The 16,849-nt window shown below is 34.6% G+C and overlaps 1 protein-coding gene across 1 annotated transcript in view; it reads left to right on the forward strand.

Annotated features, from left to right (window-relative positions):
• Window positions 1-16,849, forward strand: part of LOC148946372 (metabotropic glycine receptor-like) — a 45,800-nt gene that overhangs the window by 14,797 nt on the left and 14,154 nt on the right. The window contains exon 2 of the mRNA XM_089097679.1: window positions 1,759-2,006. Coding sequence (XP_088953805.1) covers window positions 1,759-2,006 — 248 coding nt within the window. The remainder of the gene's footprint in view (window positions 1-1,758; window positions 2,007-16,849) is intronic.

The following is a 16,849-nucleotide window of genomic DNA, read 5'->3' on the forward strand; positions in this document are numbered from 1 at the left end:
AATATTTGCGTAGTCCTTACATAAGACTTGTGAACTGTCATTCCACAAGGTGTGTCCTGTCGTTAAGTTATAAGCAGGGATTGCCCACGGGTCTTGTCGCACGGTTACATAAAATTGCGTCATCCATAATACACCTGACCATTTACAACGGTGTGTCGTGTGCCGTCATGGTGTCCAGGGGTGTAGGTCCTGGGAATCTCGGCTAGCTGTGATTCCTTTAATAGAATACCTGGAAACAGGGACATGTAGCGGAAATCTTTCCACCCGACCGATAGAAATTGGGGTTGCATTAACCAGGTGCGAGCGGTCAGGAGCTCCACTTTCCATGTTAATTCTCTATTGTTGCTAGTTGTGCATTATAGCGAATACACTCCCATAAATCATATGCAAATACTGAAACAGAATTGGAACACCTCGAATTCCGGAAATTTTGTTAGGGATGACATGACGTCAGAGGTCTTTCGTGGGGATCCTGCCAGCCGACCGGTAGAAACATGTGATCGCATTGCCCAGGTGTGAGGGACTAGGAGCTCCATTTATAGACTCCCTATCTGACCCTTTAAATCCTATGCTAATATCTCTATAGCACCGTTTGAAAGACAAGGGTGTGTCGTGGGATTCTTGTCAACTGTGTCCCCTTTAATAAAACACATGGAAACAGAGACCACAGTATGCGGGTGCGAGGGGTTAGTAGCTCCATTTCTCTTGTTAATTCCCTATTATTGCTAATTATTAAATATCCCGACCATACTCTGATTAATCACATGGAAAAACTGAAACAAGATTGGAACACCTGGAATCCCGGGAATCTTGCCAGGTGACCGCATTGCCCAGGTATGAGGGACTAGGTGCTCTACCTATATAACCCCTAATGGGACGGTAGAAATCTGAACTTAATTTCCCTATTTGGCTCATAGAAGTAATTATGGCTTCACTACTCATATTCATATTTTATTTTACTCATATTCATAATCCCCCCGTCCATCTCCCGTTCCAGTAAATGGAAAAATATCCTTTTATTAGAAGATTAGTGGTAAAAAAGACTAACTCTTTCCTTACCCCAGCTATCCCCTCCAAACTTCGTTTACCTCTCCAGTTGAATTAAATCCTTTGTAAAACTAGGAACGTAAGATCAAGTGAATTATAATGTTGAAAGCAGGAACGTCACGTATGTGAGGAAGGGGTATCCTCCATTTTTTCAGCGAGTCGGTAAAAATTTGAGTTCTTGTAGTAGTGACACGAAGTGTCAGAACTTGTTTTCTTAGGGTAAACGGGTTGATGGAAGTACATGATGCAAAATCAATGAAAGAAAATCAGTCTTAGTCGGTAAAAACAAAAAAAAAGTAATTACAATAGATAATTCAATAAATGATTTTGATAAAATGAACAGCCAGTCTTTAATTCTATACCCCCACCCCAAAGAAAACTTTTGGGATACTGACGCTTCTGGTTTAAAGTCGAAATTAAGCCTTGCTATGAAATATGTTTTTAGATAGAAATCTCTTAAGCTTCCCACCCTTCCAACAGAAAAAAGAAGACAACAGGTTGGAAAGAACGTAGCAATATATAATATTAATCATAATATTTGCAGTAGAAATGCTTAGAAAAGTTACTAACTGGTAATGCTTATAATTGATGAATGCTTATAATGCTTATAAATGATGAAGAGATATTGTGTGTTTTTTTGCTTGTTAGAAAAAAAAATCTTCTCACATTAGACTATTACCTTTTTTTACTTTTTTTTATTAATTCTTTTAGATACCTCGTTGAATGTAGAACAAGAAAGGCACATAGATGGATAGTGAGAAATCATGATATGCTGAAGTACCTGGGATGTATGTTTTTAGTTACAATTGTTTATTTATTGTCTGGTACTACAAGCAGTATACAGTACTGGTGGGAAAAAGTTCAGATAAACAGCAGTATAAATAAGACAAACGTGGTGAATAATGAAACAATAAACCATGGATGTCCAATTTTCTGGTGGCACTTGGTGAATTTCGGAGGTATATTTTTGTTTTTGTATTCTTTTTTTAATTGTTTTTCTTATTTTATTTTTAGTTTATTTTTTATTAACTTTCCAAAATTTGATAGCTCGATAACTTAAGATACGGAGACTTTGGAAAATAATAGGCCTACGTTTTAATAAGCATAAGATAAATTTTTATTTATAACTGCTATCAAATGCCAAGTTTAGGATTTTCCATTGGTTAATTAAAAACAAACGGGAAATTAGGGTATTATTTTGAAATCTACTCCCAGTTTAAAGTCCCATGAAAAAAAAAATCTTAGGTCTTTCTATACTTGAAAACTGCAATTCTCCACGGTTTTTCCTTTGATTGTTCCATGATTATGATATTATTAGGGTAATAATATACTTTCATCAGTGCTGCCATGTCTAAACATCAAAGTGAATAAGGAAAACTAGCTAAATTTGTCAGCGCTTTTCTTTCGTGAATTTCAAACATTAACATTCTGTTTATACCTGAAGATAACTACTGCCCAAATGAAAGTTGCATCTTCTGAAGTTGTTTGGTGTCATATGCATTACTTTCTGTTTTGCTTATTTTTCAACCACGTTGCTTACTTGAACTTAACATCGGGTGCTACCAAAAAATTCAGAACTGTATATTAAGGTTTTTTCAATGAAAATTGGATTCCCAATTTTTTTTTATTTAGTAAGATTACAAAAATAATTGTGTAAGTTTACATAAAATCATTTCAAACAATTAAATGTCACTGTGCTTGGTATTGTAATTTTCTAGATATTTCGATTAATCCATGTAGACGGAGTTAAAGCCTGCAAAAATCAAGCAGTGACTACGTAAAAAATTGTTAGTTCATACAATCTCTAAGCATGAGAATCTAGAAGAAATCCCAAAATCTTTAACAAAAGAGGTATTACCTGCCTAAGAACACCTTAAGACCCATGGTAAGGAGTCTGAAGACAGCCACAGTCACCAACAGTTGTGAAACCGAGGCTAAGGGCGAAACAATTTGGTTAACTGTAGATATAAAAAAAGTTTACGAAACAAAGTTTGACGACTTTAATTTTCTTTTTTTGATAAAAAAATAGTAAAAATAAATGAACAGTTATACAGTTCTTGCGCTGTTGTCTTCTCACGTTCTGACGTGCTGCATGTTGTGGGCCAGAAACCTCTCCGACAATATTCGGTCAACTAAGACGAAGTACGAACCAAAATCCACGTATTGAAGGAGAATTATCTTGGTTTTTACATGTAAAGAATTCCCAGACTTGTTTTCTAGTCAAATCTTTTGAATTCCTTACTCATCCCTTGTAAGTTTTTGTAAGGCTCAACTTGATTATTCGGTAAAGTCATTTTGAAGGATAACGTAACTTTACCTGGAATAAGCAAATCCAGTCAGTTGAGAGTCATCTACTCTTGACTTCCAAAGGTTATCATTTCCAACGCAAGTGAACAAATTAGGTCCAAATACGGTTCCTAAGGAACACCATCCAGAATATTTGCTTAACAGTCTGTTCTTCTTGCTCATTATAAATGGATACTTTTGCCAACGACCTGTAGCAATAGAATACAATCAGTGTGGGTTTTCTCGTGAATTCCCTTGACCTGTAGTATCGTGGTTAATTTCTTATGACGGACTTTGCCAAAAAATATATCTAAGTACAATTCTAATAGTAGCTTAGCTTCAACCTGTTTTGGCCCAGTTAAGACTATTAATCAGGCTATCCTCTGCTGCCTAATCTGGAGGTATGTTTGAGGGAACGGAGAACCAAACTCATCTCCAGATGACTGATTTATGCTTTGTCGATAAAAGCCTTCAACTGCTTACAGCATACTGTTGATAATTGGTTGATACTTTTTGCACTTTTTTTCTCCCTTTTTGAATGGTAGTGTCCCTTTTGTCTCCCTTTTTGAATGGTAGAGTGCCCCTTTTGTCTCCCTTTTTGAATGGTATATTTCACTAATCAGTCTTTGGGAATCGTGTTTGAGTTTATGAATTTCTTGATGCACCAGGTTGGAGGTAGGGAGATTTGAGAGGCAATTTGCTAAGTATCTAAAGGTGAACCTGAGAACTTGTTTGTGTTTTATTTGCTTTAATCAGTTAATTGACTTTAGGTACGTTGGCTTGAGTGAATTTTAGCTTTCCCTGTGTGAAGTATAGCTTAGAGAAGCTCAACAGCAATTCTTCAATTGAAAATGCAAATGTGTTCTGAATAATAGAAAATAGTATCTTTAAGTTTGATAGTTTCAAGATAACCACTGGATGCTTTAACCGGGATGCTAACATTTCATCTAACCAACACAAGCACTAAACGTCATTTCGTCGAACAGGAAAATCCGTGAGAACATCGACACGTCAGGACATTGACAGTCATAAAATCGACACGTCAGGACATTGACAGTCATAAAATTGACATGTCAGGACATCGATAGTCGCAATCTCTACCCGTCAGAACGTAGACAGTCATTACATCGACACGTTAGTTCATCGACAGTCACAATCGATATCCATCCGAGCGTCGACAGTCATAACATCGCCACGTCAGCTCATCGACAGTCACAATCGATACCCTTCAGAACGTCGACAGTCGCAACATCGACACGTCATAACATCTAAAAATATTTTTAGATGTTATGACGTGTGGATGTTATGACTGTCGACGTTCTGACGGTTAGTGGTTCTGATGGATTTCCGGTATGAAAAAAATTTAGATGTTATGACGTTTCGATGTTATGACTGTCGACGTTCTGACGGCTAGTGGTTCTGACGGATTTGTGTTATGAATTTTTTTTTATAAGTTGATATAATAGCAATAAGTATATAATAGTTTAGAAACAAATTTCGGCTATGTATTTGCACTTAAGCAGGGTGGTGGGGTAAATTATAGCATATATTAAATACGTCACCTAACCTAAGATAGGTACCTTTTCCCCCCTAAACCCAAAAAAACTTAAGTTTAAAATTTTAAATGATATGACGTGTCGATGTTATGACTTGCGACCTTCTGACGGTTAGTGGTTCTGACGAATTTTCATTATGAAATTTTTTTAGAGGTTATGAAGTGTCGATGTTATGACTTTCGACGTTCTGACGGTTATTGGTTCTGACGGATTTTCGCTATGAAAAAAAAAATTGATGTTAAGACGTGTTGATGTTATGACTGTCGACGTTCTGACGGGTAGTGATTGTGACTGTCAAATTTTTTTTTATAAGTTGATATAATAGCAATAAGTATATAATAGTTTAGAAACAAATTTCGGCTATGTATTTGCACTTAAGGAGGGTGGTGGGGTAAATTATAGCATATATTAAATACGTCACCTAACCTAAGATAGGTACCTTTTCCCCCCTAAACCCAAAAAACTTAAGTTTAAAATTTTTAAATGATATGACGTGTCGATGTTATGACTTGCGACCTTCTGACGGTTAGTGGTTCTGACGAATTTTCATTATGAAATTTTTTTAGAGGTTATGAAGTGTCGATGTTCTGACTTTCGACGTTCTGACGGGTAGTGATTGTGGCTATCGATGAACTGACGTGTTGATGTTATGACTGTGGATGTTCTGACGGGTAGCGATTGTGGCTGTTGATGTCCTGACGTGTCGATTTTGTGATTGTCGATGTCCTGACGTGTCAATGTTATAACTATCGATGTCCTGACGGATTTTTTGTCGATGTTATGACGGATTTTGTCGATGTCCTGACGGTAGTGGTCCTGATGTGCCGATGTCCTGGCGCTTTCCCCTTTAACCCAGAGGTTCCCAAACTTTTTTGTTTCACACAGACGACATTAAAATTCTGCTGGTTCCGACGGACCCCCTTCAGCAACATTTCTACCATATTTCCAAAACTCAACATAAATGTGAAGATCAGATCTACCTAGGGAAATTTGCTTTGTGGCTGAGTTCCAACCATGAATTAACAGTTTTCGAGAAAAAAAAAAGTGAGAATTGATTGGTTGATTAATAAACTGATTGTGCAGTGAGTGTTTGTCAAAATGTAAGATTGACCAATCAAAAAATTGTGTCCATTCAACTTAATTTTTTTTACATCTACTCACTTCAAAAGGAACCAATAAATTCTCACTTATTTTGTTTAAAAATAATCGGTATGAAAAAATAAAAACAGTCTGCTTTCTTGTGTTGTATTTATTCAAATATATAATAATTACACTTTTAATTAATAACGTAAAGCAAGTTCTATACTCCTGCAATAACAATTACAAAATAGTCATATGTTAATGAGAAGGTTGTACTTGATGAATTGACAGCAAATTATCAATCTTAGGTTTCAATTTGGTTAGGAATAACCGCACATCTCCCTGTTCTGTGATATTCAATCTGCCCCCTTTTTTCCATTAAAAGGTTTGTAACAACACTAAAAATCTTTTCGACGAAATATGACGAGCGAAACGCTATCAAAAGCTTTCTCACAATTACCCAAAGTCCGGGATATTTTTCGAGTATTTCTTCCTGCAACCAAAATGTTTGATATCCTCTTTTAAATTTCACCTTCAGCTTCTCATTAGTGCTAATCGCGAGTAGCTCCTCATGTAATATAACATTGCCCAATTCCGTTTCATCAAATGGATTTATGATCCATGGTGATATTTCCATCGTCAGAATATTTTCAAATCTTATTTTGAAGTCATCATGCAGGGTAATTAAATGTTGGACGTATGTCTGAATATCGTCGTCAATGCATTGTACCTGTGACAAGTTTGAAAACTGGAAAAATTCGTGCCGACTAATATTTTGCTTCATATATTTCAATTTTCCTAGAAAAAATGAAATTACACCCTTTGCTTTTATTAAATTGAGACTGTCCCCGTGTAATTGTAAGTTAATGTCATTAAAGTTTTTAGCAAAACTGTCAAATACGCGATATCTGCTTTCGAATTGATCAGGTTTTCTCTCAAATCTGGATCTTTACCTTCCAGAAACTCTAATACAGATTCAAAAATTGAGATAATTTTGTTATCTCAAACTTTAGAAATTTTCAAAAATCTTGTTAAACATGCACCCATTCACCCAACGATGCACCTTACTTGAGTATGTAAGAACAATCGTTCAAATTCTTCATCATTTTCATCGCACAATTGTGCAAATAAGCGCGTATTCAATGCATTGCTTCTCATTTTGTTAACTTCATTAATCACAAATTCAAGTGATTAGCTTCTACTTATCTGATAATTTCTCACTCAAATGTTTCACTATTAGATGTTGTCAGTGGATGACACAGTGAATTGTAGTTACCTCTGGTATATTTTTTTCAAGATTGCTTATTAACCAACGATATCGCCCGAACATAACAGGAACTCCATCTGTTGCCAACGAATTAACGTTTGTGAATGGAATCAATTTTTTCTTAAAAAATCATGTAGGACAATAAATATTGATTCGCCTTTCGTGTCCGTCTTTAAAGTTTTCGTTAATAGTAACTCTTTACGAATTTCTTTGTCTATAACAAATCGATTATATGCCAATAATAATGCTTCATTACTGGGTATGGTTGACTCGTCCAGTTGAATAGAAAAATGAGCTGTTTACCGATAATTACATAAGAAACTTTCAGTATCAGAGCTCATTTCATCAATACGTCTTTATACAGTGTTGTTATTCGAAGGAATTCTTTTGAGTATGTCGAATGGAGATTTGTGCAGAACAGTTTTTAAAACCTCTTCAATAGCTCGTAAAATTAATTGTTCTCCAATGGTGTGTGGTATTCCAGATTTTGCTATATGCAATGAGATATTGTAAGATGCACTCAAGCCATCATCGTTTCTTTCAGACGTTGAAGCAAATGTAATGTGCACAGTGGATCCCATTTCAAATTTTGCCTTAAATTTTTGAAAATATTCCAAATATTTTCATAGAGTCATTGCTCAAAACTGTGTTGCATAAAAGGTATATGGGCAACTGCTTGTCTGCTTTTGATGGTAGAAAACCAAATTTTAAATAACCAACACTGTATTGTCGGCACTTCTTCTTGGATTCAGCCATTTTTTGTATCAATTACTTATCTCTACTTTAAAAAAACATTGTTTTAGTATATTTATAGCGGTCTTACTTAACAGAACATGGCTATTTTAACAGAATAGAAGCAATGAAATAAACAAAGAACCGCCAGCAAACTGATTCTTTATCTTAAAAGCACAGTTTATATAATTATCCAGTAAGCTTATCGCAGATCATTTCTGGTCTTCGTTCTCGGTGCGAACAAAAAGCTCCTCCCACTTCTTTCTTCACTTATGGATCAGTGTGTTTGCGTCTATCAATGAGAAATGGTTAAAAAGTGCATTATTCGTAATAGCGGGTTTCCACTTGTTTCAGATTGTTTCGCGTCTGACTTGTCTACCCGTAAAAAGATATGATGCCGCTTATGTTTCTATCTGCAAAAACGTTCTCCGGAGTACTCGCACCCCGGTCCGGGTTTTTATAATGGGTGAGATAGGGTATGATCATACTGGATAATTATATAAACTGTGCTTAAAAGCAATAAATCGCTAAGACCAATAAAGTAAGTAAGACCAATAATAGTGTTTTACGAAAATGACTGAGCCGATTTCATTTTTTTACGTATAAAATAAATCGTTAAATAGTAAATTAAAAGTATGAAGTTACAGGCAGGTGATTAACTTACTTTTTCCGACACTGACAAACACAAACACCGATTCACTTTACTTTTCTTTTCAAAAATTCGGAAACAAATGAAACACGTTTGTCCTTAGCCTTCGCATTTATATTGGTGAATAATGAAACAAGTTCATGCAAGATTGCAAGCACATTCACCCTAAGTCGTATTTCGTCCCTTTGCACCTCAAAACAAGCGCTGCAGAAGCCGGTGACAGGCGGTGACCTTAGGGGCAGTGCTTTGGAAGTTTTGACATGTTGTAAGGAATATAAAATTTGAAAGTTTTTACAAGTAACAGTGACTGAGCTTCTTAAAATAATGTCTGCCTGTATTAATAGGTGAAGTCAAGCTAACATCTTAGTTATTCATTAAATAAAAAAAACAAATTTTTTTAACTGAAAGTAAGGAGCGACATTAAAACTTAAAACGAACAGAAATTATTCCGTATATGAAAGGGGCTGTCCCCTCCTCAACGCCTCGCTCTTTACGCTAAAGTTTGCCTCTGTCTCACAACTTTATTTTTTAAAACAATAAAAAACTTTAGCGTAAAGAGCGAGGCGTTGAGGAGGGGACAGCCCCTTTCATTTACGGAATAATTTCTGTTCGTTTTAAGTTTAAATGTCGCTCCTTACTTTCAGTTAAAAAACTTTTTTTTTTATTTAATTTCTGATCGTTTTTTAGTTAATGCAGCTTTTATTTTGGCTTACCCGTCACTGAATAAGTAAAACAAAATTTTCATATTAATTTTACTTTTCTTGTGCTAAATGGCTTTCCAACAAACCAAAACCAATACTATACAGAAATACCAATACAGAAATTATTCCGTATATGAAGGGGGCTATCCCCTCCTCAACGCCTCGTTCTTTACGCTAAAGAGCATTTTTTTTTAATTTACGTGTATTTCTGCATTTTGTATCTGTTTATTTTTCGCTCATTTTAATTTTTTTACATTGTTCTTTTTTTTACGTGCCTAATTCATTAGATGGTTGTGCTGTATTCCATATTTGTTAAAGGGTAGACTAAGTTGAAGTGTTTGATGTAAATTTATTGATGAATAGATAAACTTTTAACTAGACCATTGTTTTTTTTTGTATTTATACTATATAACTATATTATACTATATAGTATAATACTATATAGTTGTATTATACTGTATAGTATAAAGACATTTTTTTTGTAGGGTTCTCTGATACGCGGAATATGATGGTGTGATTTGCATTCAGGTTCTATAACTTGTAGGGGGTATTTCCCCCTTTTTTTTAAATCAGCCAAATTTTCTCAGGTGCGTAACTTTTGATGGGTAGCACAAAACTTGATGAAAGTTATAGATTTGAAATAAGCATTGAAATCTGATTCTTTTGATGTATCTATTGGTATCAAAAACCCGTTTTCTAGAGTTTCGGTTACCATTGAGCCGGGTCGCTCCTTAATTAAAGTTCGTTACCACGAACTGTTTGATTATCGAAACCATAAGAAATTTTGTGGACCCCCTTTTACTAACTGTGGACCCTAATATTTTTTACACCAACGTAGACCACCGTCAAGCTTCCCGTGAACCCCCGGGGGTCCACCTGCACCACTTTGGGAATCACTGCTTTAACCCATCCTATTTTTCTTTTATTTGGCGTTGGTAAAGATACCTCCGGAAGTTTTGTGGCTTATATCCTCATTTTCGACCACCTCTAAATCACCCTAATCGCAAGGCTTCTAGAATTTAAACATTTCTCTTAAATACTCTTTATCTATAATCGTTTCTCGCGGTTGCCTTAGAGAAGTCAAAAGACAAACATGACTACTGTGTCCAGTAGATGGGTGCTTACTAACATCTGTAACATTCTCAAGGCTATTTGTATTAACAAGACAAAGCAAGGGGGGTTCTAATAATTTTGAAATTATCGGAACCCTCTGATATGGTGGATTTTCAATTAACTGGTGCAGATAACATGTTGCGAGGGAATTTAAACAAAAAACGGTGCTTGTTATTGTTACTAAGATGTTTAGCATCAACAAACCAGACAGCATCACTTAAATTGAAAATTTCCACTATTAGGATATGTTGCAGATTACATGTTGCAAGGTAATTTAAACAAAACACGGTGCTTGTTATTATTACTAAGATGTTTAGCATCAACAAACCAGACAGCATCACTTAAATTCAAAATTTCCACTATTAGGATATGTTGCAGATAGCAAGTTGAGAGGTACTTTAAACAAAAAACGGTGCTTGTTATTGTTACTAAGATGTTTAGCATCAACAAACCAGACAGCATCACTTAAATTGAAAATTTCCACTATTAGGATATTTTGACCCTTTGGAGGGAGACTTTTTATGAGACCAGAGGTAGAAATATCTTACTCAGGCCTACTTAGAGAGCTGAGACTTCTAAAGACACATCACATAAATAATTTTCGGCTATTAAGAGGGCTCTATGTAAAGAAAATCTATTCAAGTTATGAAGATACTTAAAAAAGGAATATGATATGCTCTTGTTTTTTTTTTAGTATATATAGCTACTTCTCTTCCTTCAAAGTCATTGGCAAGACTAGTAATCAGATAATAGCCTTTCATTTATGTTTCGGTTTCATTAAGTTGAGTCAATGATTGTTTTGGCTCTATCTCGCAGCATGCAAACATATTTGGGGCGTAACTATAACGATAAGCTTTTAATTAAACCAACTGACTATATCAATCTTTGTATTCAATCTACATCATAGTCTATATTTATTACAACAATATTGGTAATTAAAGGTTTAAATCCATTGTTTGATCTTACTTGGGTAGTAGAAAATTTGCAAGTAGTGATACTTTGTTCCGACAAACTAATAGCAGAACTACTTGTTAAATAATGGCTTTTGTTAAAGAATTAAATTAAAAAACAATTATTTTTTTAATTGAAAGTGAGGAGCAACATTAAAACTGAAAACGGACAGAAATTATTCCCTTTATGATAGACTCTGGCCCTAACTCTTTTGGCTAAAGCTTTTTAGTCATTTGAAAAGGCTTCTTGTTTCAATTACAATGGATTTTGTGTTTCAGCAATTATGTTTAAAGAGTATTTACAAAAGTCAGACTGTATTGTAAAAAGTATGAGGTTTAGCAGGCTGCTGTAGCCTCATGTAAGGAATAATTTCTGTCTGTTTTAAGTTTTAGTGTTGCTCCTTAATTTTAGTTGAAAAAAAAAATTATTTTTCAAATCATACCAGGTCTAAACTAGATATGATGTAGGCTACCGGCCCCGTAAATATCCATAATTGTAAATTAATTGGTAACATCATACTTTTTTAGTTTTTCTGCTTAAGAATTAAAATCTTGGATTATAATTAAAATTTTGGATAGAATTTGGATTTTTCGCCAAAATTTTCGATGAACAGCAGTTTTGATGTATAAGTTATTCTAATAATATTTTTACTAAAGAATTTCGAGTGAGTGGAAAGGGGTATTATTATTCATATGGATGGAAGTTCTGTGTGATTTTTAATCGTCTACGCAGCTAAAGCCCTTGCAACTTTTACAGTAGGGTTCTACATTCTATACATGGAATTATTACATTTAATATAGTTTACACACATGTTTAAACACACTTAAACATTGCATGTAAATAGGAAAAGAGAAATAAGAAAGGAGAAGAGAATCCCCCCCTCCTACCACAAAGAAATTTCCTGGAGAAGCTCATGATGCCCTGTCTCAACTTTTCAATGTCTGTGCCGGTAGGTATGTGCATGTAATGTTTTATACTATGGACAAAAAGATGGTCGCACTTGGAGGGGCATTATTGCCCCCCCCCCCAGCACCAATAATAAAGGCACTGACAAAAATTATTCCTGGGAATAAAGAGTAATTAGATGCAAATTTCTACCCCTCCCCTCCTTTCCGCAAAGCTCATTCTATATTTATCTGAAGGGTCAATGAGACTTAGGTTAGTTGGGTATTAAATTTCACTCTTTTAAGTGGCAGTTTTTGGATTCTTGATGTTCTTTTCAAATCCTGCTATATCAATACCGGAGCTTCACATTAATTTAATTTATCATAGCTAACCTTTTGTAGTTCACCCAATATCTTTTGATATCTTGCCCCCTGCCAACCTAATAACTGGCTACCCTTCTTTCATAGTAGCTGATGCGTGATTATACATAACTAAATATAATTTCATGAAAAATCAAATTAATCAGCTTAGTTAAATCAAGCATCAAGACAAATGTCCAAATTAACCATTTATCTATTAACATGTTATCATGTATGAACTACTTGACTTTTCAGGAACGAAATGCGCCACCGTCTGGCATTACTTCCTCTCATTGAATATACTCTTTGAGGCATCTGACCCCCCACCTTAAAATGACCGATTACCCCTCCTTAATAATAATTGAAACGCACTCATACATCACAATACTATTGAGTCAGTTTAGTTAAATGAAGCATTAAAATAAATGTCAGAAACATTTAACATACGAGGTATCACCTCACAAAAACCTTATTCAGGCTTAGATTAAATGAAGGAAGATTGTAACCGGTTTAAACAAGTCTGGACAATTAATAAGAGTTGGGTAGTATAAGTTTAGGGTAGTTGTAGACGTCAAACTCTGCCGGATAATAAATATATAAAAGAAGATAAATAAATGTAAGAAGAAGTGCTAAAAATAACCCGTACCTAAGACTTGAGATAAAGTGAACATAAAACAAGAGTTAAAAAAGAGCAAAGGTTTATTTTAAAAAGAATTATCGTTTTTGGTTTTAAATATATTGTTTTCAAAAGAAAATCAAAAGAGATTTATAACTTCTAATATAAGTACAAACATTGCATAATCTTCATACTGAAATAAGAATTTTATGATATTAAGATAAACTAACTAATAACTAATATGTGAGCAAACAAAATGTTCCATAATATTTAAATCATTACAGCGAGACTCAATGTCACGCTTTATAAACAAGGTAAATTTACACTATGAAACTCAAAAGGAACAATTTATTTGTACTCACATCTAAGCCAAGCAACCAACCACCGGAAAGCTCTCAAAACCAACTCCCCTTTCCAAATCCTTTTCCTACCACGTCTACAATCTTGTTTTTCACTTGGTACTTGTTATGAATTAAATAAAAAACAAGTTTTTTTAACTGAAAGTAAGGAGCGACGTTAAAACTTAAAACGAACAGAAATTATTCCGTATATGAAAGGGGCTGTCCCCTCCTCAATACCTCGCTCTTTACGCTAACGTTTTTTATTGTTTTAAAAAATAAAGCTATGTGACATATTCAAACTTTAGCGTAAAGAGCAAGGTACTGAGGAGGGGACAGCCCCTTTCATATAAGAAATAATCTCTGTTCGTTTTAAGTTTTAGCCTAATGTCGCTCCTTACTTTCAGTTAAAAAAACTTTTTTTTATTTAATTTCTGAACGTTTTTGAATTAATGCAGCTTTTATTTTGGCTCACCGTACAAGAATAATTAAAACGAAATTTGCATATTAATTTAAATTTTTTGGCTAAACGGTTTTCTCGAAATTTTGTTCTGACGTAACTTACGTAACGAACTTCTATATTTGTATGTTTTATTACGTATATTAGGGAGTCTTCCCCCTAGTCGATACCTTGCTCTTTACGCCAAAGTTCGAATTTTGTTCGAATCACAAACCCCTGAATTACAAAGGCATTAACTAGGGGGCGAACCCCCTCATATACGTAATAGTTTCTGTTTGTTTTAAGTTTTAATGTTGCTCCTTACTTTCAGTTGAAAAAACCTGTTTTTTTATTTAATTTCTGATCGTTTTTTAAATAATGCTGGGAAATCCGGCCCCCCCTTCATATAAATATCTCTTCCCCCAAAAAAACATCCTCGATGGAAGGATCCTCCTACGTAACCCCCTCCTCCGACACCCCCCTCTCATCAGAAAAAATCCCCCCTGAAACGTCTTTATACTTCCCATTAACCAATACTATATGTAAACAATAGGGCAAAGTTCATAACTTCCAGCCCTTCCCTCGGGAACTGTGGGGGATTAAGTCATCCTCAAAGACATATTTAATAAATTTTCGACTATGGTGAACAATATGGCTATCGCAAAATTTGGATTGGGTTACTTTGGGAAAAAAATGAGCGTGGGAGGGGGCCAAGTTGCCCTTCAACTTTTTCAGCCATTTAGAAAGGGCCCAAGAATTTTTAATTTCCGTTCAAATTAGCCCTCTCACGATATTTTTTGACTACTGGATCGATACTATCACCCCTGGGTAAATAAAAAAAAACACAAAAAAAAATAAATCAACACACATCCGTGATCTTTCTTCTGACAAAAAATACAAAATTCCACATTTTTGCAGATAGGAGCTTGAAACTTCCGCAATAGGGTTTTCTGGTACACTGAATCCAATGGTGTGATTCTCATAAAAATTCTATGACTTTTTGGGGGTGCTTCCCCCCTTTTTCGAAAATAAGGCAAATTTTCTCACGCGTAACTTTTTATGGGTAAAACTAAACTTAATGAAACTTATATATTTGAAATCAGCATAAAAATTTGATTCTATTGATGTATCTATGGGTATCAGAATTCTGGATTTTAGAGTTTCTTTTACTATTGAGCCGGGTCGCTCCTTACTTACAGTTCGTTAGCACGAACTGTTTGATCAAATCATACAAACAAAAAAACTTCCAAGGAGAGATTTAGTTAACAAGAAATTCTTACAAGATGAGAGATTACGTGAAATAAAGGATCACACTCTCATTTGCTTACCTTCACAAAGGCGGAAGGGACAAAGAGCAACCTCAAGAATTATCTGTCCAACGACCACCCCTCTTTTTAGAATGCAGACATCATAATCTTAGTTATATTTTCGCAATTGGCTATTTCAACATTTTCAATCCGTAGCAACCTAGTCCAATTTTAGGAAAATCAGAACTTGGTGTCACAAATGCCAGAAAACACCCCATTCCCCCAAGCATAATCTATGGTCACTTATAAAGGACACTCGAACTTTCATTTTACGTTTGAGTGAGCCCTCTCATGATCTTTTAGGACCATCTTTTCGATGGTCCTTTGTACTTCAATCGCTTTGACCAAAAGTTTAAATTCAATCTTAATTGTATTTGTATGTTGCTCTCTCTTTTTTTGTAGCCATGGCCCTGTAGGTATTTTTTGTGCCAAATACTATACTAGGCGTGTACTATACTATATTAATGAATACTATACTATGAACACCATTAGAAAAAAACAACAAATAAGCAAACAAACAGGCATCCATTATCTTTCTTCTGGCAAAGCAAAATTTTGCATTTTTGTAGATAGGAGCTTTAAAACCTCTCCAGTTTGGTTCTCTGATATACTGAATCCAATAGTGTGATTTTGATCAAGATCGTATGACATTTCGGGGTGTTTCCATCCTTTTTTCAAGAATCAGGTGAATTTTCCCAGGATCGTAGCTTTTGATGAGTAACATTAAACTCAATGAATTTTATGTATCTAAAATCAGAATAGAAGCCAATGCTTTTGAATTATTTTTGTTATGAGAAAAACTTGTTTTAGAATTCCAGTTACTATTGGGCCAAGTTAATCCTTCCTTGTAGTTTGTGGCAACAAACTGTTTGAAAATCTTCAGGGAGAAGAAAAAAACTTGGGAGCTCTTGACTGTTAATTCTTGGATCTTTATTGATGGAAGAATAGCTTCCATTCCAATTATTCAGTTTTATCTTACTTATGAATCTCTTTTCTTAACATAAATCATGGTTTAGTAAACATAAATAATTTTATAATTGAATTTAATCTTTCTTATCAAAAGAGATTTTTGTTATTTACTCTTTACTAGAAGGCTTGGAACATTCAAAATGATTAAAGCAATGAGAAAAATACTGTCAAGATATAAATTTGGATTTCATTTTTATTATTTTTTTTGTATAACTGTGCTCCCTGTCTCTTGTCTATCAAACAGTTTGTGGTAACGAACTGTAAGTAAGGAGCGACCCGGCTCAATGGTAACCGAAACTCTAAAAAACGGAATTTGGATACCAATAGATACATCAAAAGAATCAGATTTTAATTCTGATTTCAAATATGTAAGTTTCATCAAGTTTAATCTTACCTATCAAAAGTTACGCGCCTGAGAAAATTTCGCTGATTTTGGAAAAAAGGGGGAAAGACCCCCAAAAAGCTATAGAACCTTAATGAAAATCACACCATCATATTCAGCGTATCAGAGAACCCTACTGTAGAGGTTTCAAGCTCCTATCTACAAAAATGTG

Source organism: Artemia sp. Qi Xiang Cuo, chromosome 12, assembly GCF_049724085.1.
Source record: "Artemia sp. Qi Xiang Cuo chromosome 12, ASM4972408v1, whole genome shotgun sequence".
Taxonomy (NCBI): Eukaryota; Metazoa; Arthropoda; class Branchiopoda; order Anostraca; family Artemiidae; genus Artemia; species Artemia sp. Qi Xiang Cuo.